Source organism: Ochotona curzoniae, unplaced genomic scaffold (genome assembly GCF_017591425.1).
Source record: "Ochotona curzoniae isolate NIBS_2020 unplaced genomic scaffold, NIBS_Ocur_1.0 contig_3368, whole genome shotgun sequence".
NCBI lineage: Eukaryota > Metazoa > Chordata > Mammalia > Lagomorpha > Ochotonidae > Ochotona > Ochotona curzoniae.
The window spans coordinates 4,100-15,450 of record NW_024465837.1 but is presented as its reverse complement, the minus strand read 5'-3'; the positions used below and the strand labels follow the sequence as shown (position 1 = coordinate 15,450).

The 11,351-nt window shown below is 49.7% G+C and overlaps 2 protein-coding genes across 2 annotated transcripts; both read left to right on the top strand.

The window, feature by feature from the left end:
• Nucleotides 1-1,243: 1,243 nt before the first annotated feature.
• On the top strand, nt 1,244-2,053 carry LOC121156371 (ret finger protein-like 4B). Its single transcript, XM_040979994.1, has one exon. The coding sequence runs from the start codon at nt 1,244-1,246 to the stop codon at nt 2,051-2,053; it is 810 nt and encodes a 269-aa protein (XP_040835928.1).
• Nucleotides 2,054-10,320: 8,267 nt separating this feature from the next.
• On the top strand, nt 10,321-11,130 carry LOC121156370 (ret finger protein-like 4B). The gene has a single exon (XM_040979993.1). The coding sequence runs from the start codon at nt 10,321-10,323 to the stop codon at nt 11,128-11,130; it is 810 nt and encodes a 269-aa protein (XP_040835927.1).
• Nucleotides 11,131-11,351: the final 221 nt, after the last annotated feature.

Sequence of the window (11,351 nt, the reverse complement as noted above, 5' to 3'; positions counted from 1 at the left end):
TCACTTCCACAGGTGCAGTCCCACTTCAGGGAAGGCATACAGACCTTGTAAAGTCCTCATTTCAATCAAAGTCTAAGTCTCTTTTTTGTTAAGAGCCAGGCAAAACATGTTACCAGAAATGCCCAGTGGGCTCTTTCCTTCAGCTTAGGGTAGAAATGAAAATCTGGGATCTGGGAATCTGTTGCAGACAGAAAAGCTTATTTGCAAAGGGACAGGTGAGCAGGGAAAGGAGGGTAAAGGGGAAAGCCGCTCCAGAGAGAAAGCCAGGAGAGGGGCTGCCTCTGGACAGGGGAGGGAGAGATCAACCAAAAGGTTGAGGAAGTGTGCTGGGATTTGAAGCATTCCCTGACCCTTCCTTGTTGGGCAGGGAAGCTGCAGTAAGATGTTCCCCATTGGTGGTTTCAAAAGCAGTTTGGAAATATGGGTGGGCAATGTTTGTGCTGCCCGACAGAAGGTGTGGCCAAGACCTCAGCAGACCGGGATCATCTCATTTCCATTATTGGTTTAAAACATGTATTTTTTCAAAAATGTAATCTTCATGCCAATTTTTCCTAAGCTTTCTGCAGCTATCTGGAAAAGTCAGACTTGTCGAGGTTGAGAGGGGAGACAGAGACAGAGAGATTCTGATTCTCTGATCCCCTGGGTTGTGCTTTGCATTTTGTGGATCTTGGAAGATTTCCTGAGAGTCACTCTTCTGGGAGGACAATGATGTGGGTGACTTTGTGTTATAGATGGATGTGGATGAGGATATCATTGTTGTGTTTGCTTTATTTGTGCAGTGCAGGGGATCAGTGGAGGCATCTGCTGGGTGGAGACCACATAGCCCCAGGTCTTGTGAAAGAGTGACCTGGGCTCAGCATCAACAGAGAAGCTCCAGTGGCAGCAGACAACTGCCCGCCGACCAGCCCGCCACAAAGGTAAGAACACAAGCCAGCCCAACCAGTCAGCTTCCTTCTCAGCCAAGACTGTCTCCAAGGTGCGTTTCCCAGGTAACTTGGTCATTTGTGAACAGATGATGGCATGCCATGAATCTGGAGTGACCCAAGGAATTGCTTGTATGCTCCTTTCTCAGTGCTATCTTTTTTCCCCATTTTTCCTTCTACTTAGAAGCATCTGGAACACAGAAGAGCAGGCTGTGCAAGAAGGGCTCCTGGCTGCTTGTAGGAACTGAGAACTGCAGGTCGTGTGGAGCCAGTCCCCTGACACTTGGGAAGCCTCAGCTTGCAAGGCCCCATCAGGAACCATGGCCCAAAGCCTGAAACAGGAGGCCATCTGTGAAATCTGCCTCCAGTTCTTCACAGATCCCGTTTATCTCCCATGCTCCCACGTTTTCTGTCGGCATTGCCTTGATCAGTGGGAGTTGGAGAGAGAGGACTTCCTGATAGAGTGCCCCTCGTGTAGGGCAGTCAACGAGAGAGCTATAAGTGATCCGCACGTGGAAGCTTACAGCCAGTGGTTGAAGCAGCACTGGGGTCTATTAGAGATGGAACTGTATCTCACGGATGAGGTGCGGAGCATGCGGGAGGATGTGCGCCTGGACCCAAGCACAGCCCACTCGCTGCTGCTGCTCTCCTGCGATCTGAAGAGCGTGCAGTGTGGCACAATCAGCCACAACACGGAGCCAGATGCCAGCAGAGTCCCTCAGCTGGTCAGCGTGCTGGGCAGCCCCTCCTTCTCCATGGGCTGCCATTACTGGGAGGTGGAAATAGAAGGCCACGAGTGGGCACTGGGGGTGTGCCGGGAATCCGTGGACAGACAGTGCAAGGGTGATGTGTCCTGTGAGCAAGGCTTCTGGATCATCAGCAAGCAGGCGGGAGAGATCCATGCCCACTCCCTCGAGCCACCTGAATACCCGTGTGCCATCCCTGACCTGCGCCGCGTGGGAATCTTCGTGGATATGGAATTCGAAGTGGTCAAGTTTTTCAATGCTGAAAACAATGACTGCCTCCATGTGTACGATTCTGTACCCTCTTGTGAGCCTCTGCGTCCCTTCTTCTCTCTAGGGCTCCCCAGGGAAGGAGCCCCAGCTGCCTCTCTCAGCTTCTTGCAATGAGATGGCAGCCCTGGCTGGAAGCGGCTGGCTCTAGTCAAGAAGACCTCGGCGCCTGGCTCAGGAGGACCAGGAGCAGATAAGGCCCTGGACTCTGGACATCAGCTAGGCTGCCTTGGGGCAGGGATGTCACTTTCTAGAATGCTCGCAGCTCAGAGCAATGTATGCATGTCCTCGTGGATTGTGCAGCTCCCTCACTTACCAGTGCTCTTGGGTCACTTTGGATGCAGTTTGGGATTTGGTCAAAGGAGGTTACATCATGATGAGAAGAACCCATACACTTTACTTGTCTTAAGTCAAGGACAACATGGAGAAGGTGCACCTGGTAGTGACAGGGATTATGAATAGGTTTATTAGAGAAAGTTCTTCCTTTCTTTTTTCACTCCTGCCACTGTGGATGATAGTGATATTTGTGCGCAGATGCAGGAGAGTGTCACAGAGGGGGTGTGGTCAAGAGAGGAGTGAAGAGTCCTACTGCATCAAATGGGATTTGCCCTCTGCTCCATTCTGAAACGCGACATGTTGGTGGTCCAGGCTGTCCTGCTTGCAGGACAGATGCTAGTGTGGCCCTCCCTCGCATCGGAACATGTCACATCTGTGGTGGGGCAGAGGATGCTGAACCTCCCGGACTCTGTTCTAGAGGGAGATGTGCGGGCTCTGCCTGTGGAACTCCTGAACTGTTGCCACGGGTGTCAAGTCACTGCAAGTGCCGACACTTGGCGATGTTTGAAAACAAGTTCCAGCCAGCTCAAGCCACAAGCCACCGCTCTAGCTCTTGTGAGTGTCAGAATTCTCATCACTCAGGTTCATTCCTGAACTCATGTCTCATGAAAACAGTGTCTGTGTTCACTTCGTGGTGTATTATTTGCAGGTGTAGAATTGAAACTTGTGTTTGCAATAAAATGTATGCAATTTCCTATGTTTTTGTGGTTATTGTGCATCATCATCTCCTCACCTCCGGTAGGAATTGCATCCCTTCTGAACCTGCGTCCTGTGCCTTTCCAGCCTCACCCCCACTGAACTGCTTTGGGATGCTTTCTGGCCCTTTGCGGTGGTGCTTGGCTGGTCGACAGAACCAGCTACTTCTCAGATGATGCCTGCCGCCTCACGGCTGCCTTGGGCCATGTTGTCAAATCAGGCTTAATGCCTCAACACAGAGAGCCAGAATTCTCCTCTGCCCCTGTCTTTCTCCAAGGTGTTGCAGACTCCTCTTTGCTTTGGTTCTCTTTGGATCTCTGTTGGGTTTTTGGAACCCCATTCTTTTCTCAAGGGTTGGCCTTGGGTGGGCTCCACCCTGTTCCCCGAGCATGGTCTCTGCCAACACAGAGCTAATGCAGTCTGAAACACCATAGGTGAGTGTTGCACTCACTCTTTCAATTGCATTTACTAGGAAGGCAAAAGCAATTCATACTTGTTTTTAAAGTTGTATTAATGTTACTTGCAGGAGTTACAGCGTGAGGAGTGGAGGATGTTAGAGAGATACACAAAAAGTAAGAGGAAGACAGATAGTGTATGTGAGTGTGTGTGTGTGTGTGAGAGAGAGAGAGAGAGAGAGAGAGAGAGAGATGCAAAACCGGAAGCCAGAAACTTCTCTTGGATCTCTGACATGGGTGCGGGAGTCTGTTCTCCAGCCTACTGCAGATGGTTGACCTGGCCGTGATCAAGGAGCTGCATCCCAAATAATGAGGCATCCACTCCAAAATGCACAACCAAAGGGAATGCCAGCACACAGGCACAGGGATAGCCAAGCACCACCTCTTTTCTTCATGGAGAGTTTTGAAACCCCAAATGTTGTGCTGGGTTGTCAGATCCCCAGAAAATCATTGAGTCTGAAGTTGGTGCTAAGGCATAAAGCCCAGTTTGTTCAGATTAACCCAGGATTCTCAGCCACTCCACCCTCACCTCCCAGCCAGCTCAGCAAGGCTGGAGGGGGAGGGGCCACTGCAGCCAAGGCTGCTGCACAAAAAGCAGGGCAGAAAAGAGTGAGATGAGTCCCCAGGTGGAACAGCACAGGGTTCTTATATACATTTTTGGCTATTAATAATACAGTCATGATTTAGCAGGCTTCCATTGGTGGGTTTGAAGGAAGCAGCTTTCAAAAGGTATAAATTGATGGACTATAGAGCGGTGAATCTTATCAACCACCAGGTACCTCCTTCTTGAGGAGTGGTCTGCCTATGTGACTTTCGTGGTGTCCTAGTGGGTGTCACTTAGGTTGTCAGGCCTGGGTTCACATAGCACCCAGCCAAGCCATTAAGGCAGAAATCACACAAGGCAGAAAATGCCTAGGTTCTTCAAAACTGTATGAGACTTTGTATTCAATATGAAAAAGAAAGAAAGAAAAAACAAAGAAAGAAGGAAAAGAAAAGGAACAGGCTCAAACAGAAGTTGGACCTGGTCATTAGGAGGGAGATACATCCACAAGTGGAGCAGCCACAACTCAATAAAACATATCCACACGGGATGTCAGTGCGCTGGCAGAGAGCCAGCCAAGAACCACATCTCCTCCACCCAACACCACCTCTCTTGCATTGGCAGTTTTGAAAGGCATAAAGAAATAAATCAGATATTGTGATCCAATAAAAACAACTTGAGGCCTGTGCTCCAACAGTTTAGTGTATGAGAAAGAAGATATCATCAGGTTAAAAGGTAAACAAAACCTAAAAGCAAGCACACAGCACTGTGTTTGCCTGCTGCAATGAGCAGGCACCCTACTCTCTAAGAGCAATTGGGCTGATTGCTCATTGCAGAGGTCAGGTGGTTTATTGCTAGGAAAATGCTGGAGAGTAAAAAAGATAGGATGAATCCTGATGACAGAGCAACAGCCTCCCCCAAATCCTATCCACCTGTCCTGAGAAGAACCACCCTGCAGAGGAGATCCAGGACATCTGCATGACAATGAGAGCCTGTTGAGTCACCATTGTATCAGAGAGGCTGAGAGCCAGGTGCCACTAGCTAAGACCTGATGATGTTTCAGGGCTGTGTCTCTGGACTGGCTCTGGGATCCAGTGGGTAGGGAAGTGGAGTTGTGCAAAGTGGGGTTGTGGTTCCAATGGTATTGTGGACTAACGAGTTGATTGCCACTCATTGGGATGGACAGGAACCAGAACTGGGCTTGTAGCTAAAAACACCTGGACTAATTGGACTCATCTGTATCCAATTTTCTGGCTAAATTGACTTGGGTGGGAAGAGTATATAAGGAGAGGTGAAGCAGCAATAAAGAGACTTTGCAGAGATTTCTGCTGTCACTGGTCTCCTGTAGGGGCTTCATCCCCAGACCCTCTCCCTGTCCACATTACTGACTCTGCTGGTTGAGCAAACGCACCTAAGTTGGGGCACAGCACGAAGGACAATCGAAGGGACCCCTGGACCTACAAAGGTAAGCTTAAAATTGAAAATTTTTGCAGGGGCATAAGTAACTTCATCCCCAGACCATCTCCCTGTCCTGGGGCATGAGGGACAACCTGAGGGACCCCTGGAACTCCAGAGGCAAGCCTAGAGTAAAAAATATTTTGCAGAGCATAAGTTAAAAGTTGTCATGGCACAAGAATTTGGCAAAGTGCAGGTGACTAAGGGAATCAGAGATCTACTGCAGTTACATGGCACTGACATTAAGCCTAAGACTGCACAGACATTTGTTGAAACTGTGAAATATTCCCATGGTTTGCTCTCCTTGTTGCCACATTTTTCTCTGGCACTTGGTTAAAAAGTGCTTTGTCATCCCCTCAATTTCTTTAAAATCATTTGTTCAAAGGGGAGAGAGCTGCAAACCGGGGTAAAAAAGGACCAGGAACCCCAAACCAAAGTGTGGAGAAACTGTGCGAAGAAGATTCATGGTCCTCTTCTGAGGATGAGGAAAGGGGAAGGGATGGAAGTGAGTTTATCGAGGATCCTCCACCTGTAGAGCATGTGCCCATATTGTGTGAAAAGAAAAATCTTTTGGCCAGGCACAGAGCCCTCTGTGCTGCCTGTTCCATTGGCACCGTTAAGTCTGGGTGCAGCTGTGAAAGATTTATAGGAACAACTTCAGCGTTTCTCCCTTCAGCTGAAGAAGGAACATGGCAGACGCACTGCCAGGGCTTGCACTGGACCCCTGCTTTCAACTTCCATTTCAGGTGTGGAATGTGCGGTACAGCAAGCACAGGAGCAGGAGACCCTGCAGCATCAGCCCTTGCTGGGCGCTTTGCCTTCCCAACGGTTGAGGTAGAAGATCAGCAAGGGCAGAGAATCAGGCAGCACCTGGCACTGTCCTTTAAGGACATAAAAAGCCTGAGGGACACTGTTGCCATATATGGCCCATTGGCCCCCTTCATCATTTCCAGGATTGAAGCCTGGGCACCTACCAATTTGTCCCTGGCTGATTGGAAACAGCTCTGTAGGAACACGCTAGATGGGGGCGATTTTTTAACGTGGAAGTCAGAGTTCAACGACCTTTGCCTTGACACGGCTCTGCTAAATGCACAGGTAGGCCTTCCTAAGAGAAATCATGATATGTTGACAGGTGAGGGCAGTTTTACAGATGTACAGAATCAGCTTAATTATGACCCCGGGGGTTATGCTCAGATCACAGCTGCTGCAGTAAGGGCCTGGAAGCCTATTATCACCTAAGGGCTTGCTCCATGCACATCTCTTCAAAATTGTTCAAGGCCCGGACGAGCCCTACCAGGCGTTCGTAGTTTGCCTGCTTGCAGCTGTGGGTAGAGTACTTGGTGATGCAGAACAGGTCATGCATTTTGTAAAGCAACTAGCGTATGAAAATGCCAACAAATGGTGCCAGGAGGCAATTAGACCATGGAAGCATAAACCCCTTAACACGTCTGTTAAACTTTGTATGGACCTTATAATGGGTGTAGTCACTACAGAAACATTGTGTGGTGGCACCACCATAGTAGGCTCAGGGTCCCACCCGAAACAGGGATGTTTCAAATGTGGCTGGCTAGGGCATACCCACCAGAACTGCCCATTCCAGGATTGTGTACAGGCCCCTGTTAGAATGAACAGGCAGCCCCAGGAGCGTGCCCCTGATGCCAACATGGGAAACATTGGGCAAATGAATGCAGGTCCAAGATGAACATCTTTGGTCAGCCATTATGCCAGGAAACGGGAGCACCAATGTAGGGGCGGTGATTCAGTTTGTCCCTCAGGCACAAAGGCCATTCATGACCTTGTCTGAGGGAGCCTAGGCAGCAGGGTATTGGACCTCCACACCACTGCCTTCATCATATTGACACCCCAAATGGGGGTCTAGGCTATTCCTACAGGAATTTATCAGCTGCCAGCCCCTGACACTGTAGGGTTTCTGCTTGGAATAAGCAGCACAGCCTTGAAAGGAGTTCACATTACCCCAGGAGTGAGTGATGCAGACTATACAGGGAAAATTAAAGTTTTAGCCAGTGTTCTTTCTGCAGTTGCAGTTTTGCCCCAGGGGTCAGGGCACGAATAGCACAGTTAATGCTGCTCCCCATGGTGAAGACAGATAATGCTTGCAGGGCTGGACGGAGGAAAGGAGGGTTTGGTTCCACTGGTGATACCTCTGGTTATTGGCCACGCTACCTTGGAGTTGAGTATAGAAGGAAAGAAATCTACTGGGCTTCTAAACACTGGTGCCGACACCACTCTTACTTCAGAGAAATATTGGCCCCCAGATTGGCCTATTACACCCACCATGACCACCCTTCAAGGATTGGGAATGACCCAAAGTCCCTTAGTTCCAGCCCACTGGCCTGGAGAGATAAGGAAGGAAATGGTGGTTTTGTTATTCCCTATGTAGTGCTGGGCCTGCCAGTTAATCGATGGACAAGGGATACTTTGCAACAGATGGGACGGTATTATTATCTGGTCAGAAATTAGCTATGTAGCAGATGGAGAGGTACAGCAACATTCTTGGAAAAGGTATAGGGAGAAAGCTGCAAGGAATTACACAACCAATCTGTGTGAAACCTAAGAACGTTGATTTGTTGGCAGAGGAGCAGTAGATGTTGCGGGATATGGCCAGGGCCTCTTGTTCCCCATCATGTCTTTATATATGTAACACCTGTGCAAGTGCAAAATGTTTCTCAACTCCTGGAACTATTGTCTGCTCATTGCTACTGAGCTAAAGATACTCCTAGCCGTGGAACAGGGTTACCAACCTTCCCAAGTACATTTAGTTCAGCTGCAGCAGGCAATGGCTGAATGGCAGCCAGTGACAGGTAAGATGGACCAGGCAGTGACCAACCTAACACAGGGGCTCCGTCATGCTATGGAGATTCCCAATGATGGGTAAGGCTATTGACGTGACAGTCCACAACATAAGACAGGTGCATTCAAGCTTGCTTTAAAAGCAAAAAAGGAGGACCTGGTATGGGCTAATAAGTTGGTTAGTGCTCGTTGGGATGGGCAGGAACAGGAACTGGGCTTGATGCTAAAACATCTAGCCTAATTGGACTCATCTGTATCCAATTTTCTGGCTAAATTAAGATGGTGGTGGAGGGTGGTGGAGGATGAGATTATAAGCAAAGGTGAAGCAGCAATACAGAGATTGGTAGATACTTCTACCATTATGGGTCTCCTGTTGGTGCTTCATGCCCAAACACGCTCCCTGTCCACGTTCCTGGCTCTGCTGGTCGGAACAAAATAGCAGTAGACTGGCTCCTTGGGTCTGAGCTTTAGGATTCCCTAGGCTGACATTTTCCATGTGACTCACTCCACCACACTCCAAATCAGGATGATGCAGTTGAGACCCGATGGAATTTAAGCATCAGGGTGTGGAGGGCAGGACCCAGGACACCACGGTGGGTGGAGTCTGGAGCCTCAGCACACTTATAAGACCAGAGAATCCGAGCTCCAGGTCCTGAGAGAGAGCGGCCCAGAGTGAGAGAGGGAGGCTTCAGGCCCTCCGCACCAGCAGGGAGAAGACGTCTCCACGTCCAGGTCAGTGGTCCCTTCTGTCTGTGTCACGTCACGCTCCCACCTCTCTGGCTACAATGTGATTTTCTCACACATTGGAGGTGAGAAGGAGCCAGTCTTGTGTTCTCTTTCTTTGGGTCTTTGCTCCTCTCAGACCTCCTCTCAAGTTGTACAGCTTCACTTCATGTCACTTTTCAGACGTGCACGTAGTTGACTGAATAGTGCTGTGTGTGCTGCTTTTATGTCTTGTTTCTCTTGTGTTTTTCCTTAGCTTTACCTTAAAATTTTCTAGACTTTACCTTAGGTTCTAAAGCAAAGGCCTTAACGGTTTCAACAATTCTATTGATTAAAAAAATGTCATTTTTGTTCCATACTAATATTTCAGATTCATGAACACTGCAAAAGCACTTAGTAGGGATGGATGGGCATTTGCGTCTTTTCTGGGGTTTCCAACCTCTATGTAGAGGTGGAACAGGCAAATGATGTCAGGCTGGGAACACCAAGTACAGTGAGCCTTTTGAAAGAAGGGTGCAGGCAGTCAGGGTGGTTTTGGGGGGGGAAATGATCTTTGTGTGTTGAGGCGTGTTTACTTGAGAAGCATTGATAGGATTGAACTCAAGGTTTGAACCTTTTTCCAATAATGGTTTAAAACATGTATTTTTTCAAAAATGTAATCTTCATGCCAATTTTTCCTAAGCTTTCTGCAGCTATCTGGAAAAGTCAGACTTGTCGAGGTTGAGGGGAGACAGAGACAGAGAGATTCTGATTCTCTGATCCCCTGGGTTGTGCTTTGCATTTTGTGGATCTTGGAAGATTTCCTGAGAGTCACTCTTCTGGGAGGACAATGATGTGGGTGACTTTGTGTTATAGATGGATGTGGATGAGGATATCATTGTTGTGTTTGCTTTATTTGTGCAGTGCAGGGGATCAGTGGAGGCATCTGCTGGGTGGAGACCACATAGCCCCAGGTCTCGTGAAAGAGTGACCTGGGCTCAGCATCAACAGAGAAGCTCCAGTGGCAGCAGACAACTGCCCGCCGACCAGCCCGCCACAAAGGTAAGAACACAAGCCAGCCCAACCAGTCAGCTTCCTTCTCAGCCAAGACTGTCTCCAAGGTGCGTTTCCCAGGTAACTTGGTCATTTGTGAACAGATGATGGCATGCCATGAATCTGGAGTGACCCGAGGAATTGCTTGTATGCTCCTTTCTCAGTGCTATCTTTTTTCCCCATTTTTCCTTCTACTTAGAAGGATCTGGATCACAGAGGAGCAGGCTGTGCAAGAAGGGCTCCTGGCTGCTTGTAGGAACTGAGAACTGCAGGTCGTGTGGAGCCAGTCCCCTGACACTTGGGAAGCCTCAGCTTGCAAGGCCCCATCAGGAACCATGGCCCAAAGCCTGAAAGAGGCGTTCACCTGTTCGATCTGCCAACAGTTCTTCTCAGATCCCGTTCAGCTCCCATGCTCCCACGTTTTCTGTCAGCATTGCATTCAGCCTTCTGATTCGATGAGAGAGGACTTCCTGATAGAGTGCCCCTCGTGTAAGGCACAGCTCCGGGGTAATCCAGTACGTGCTCTAGAGCTGTGTGAGCCGTGCAATAGCTTGAAGCAGCACTGGGGTCTATTAGAGATGGAACTGTATCTCACGGATGAGGTGCGGAGCATGCGGGAGGATGTGCGCCTGGACCCAAGCACAGCCCACTCGCTGCTGCTGCTCTCCTGCGATCTGAAGAGCGTGCAGTGTGGCACAATCAGCCACAACACGGAGCCAGATGCCAGCAGAGTCCCTCAGCTGGTCAGCGTGCTGGGCGGCCCCTCCTTCTCCATGGGCTGCCATTACTGGGAGGTGGAAGTAGAAGGCCACGAGTGGGCACTGGGGGTGTGCCAGGAATCCGTGGACAGACAGTGCAAGGGTGATGTGTCCTGCGAGCAAGGCTTCTGGATCATCAGCAAGCAGGCGGGAGAGATCCATGCCCACTCCCTCGAGCCACCTGAGCTGCGTGCCATCCCTGACCTGCGCCGCGTGGGAATCTTCGTGGATGTGGAATTCGAAGTGGTCAAGTTTTACAACGTTGACAACAAGTTTTGCGTCTACATACACCAACCTGTACCCTCTTGTGAGCCTCTGCGTCCCTTCTTCTCTCTAGGGCTCCCCAGGGAAGGAGCCCCAGCTGCCTCTCTCAGCATCTTGCAATGAGATGGCAGCCCTGGCTGGAAGCGGCTGGCTCTAGTCAAGAAGACCTCGGCGCCTGGCTCAGGAGGACCAGGAGCAGATAAGGCCCTGGACTCTGGACATCAGCTAGGCTGCCTTGGGGCAGGGATGTCACTTTCTAGAATGCTCGCAGCTCAGAGCAATGTATGCATGTCCTCGTGGATTGTGCAGCTCCCTCACTTACCAGTGCTCTTGGGTCACTTTGG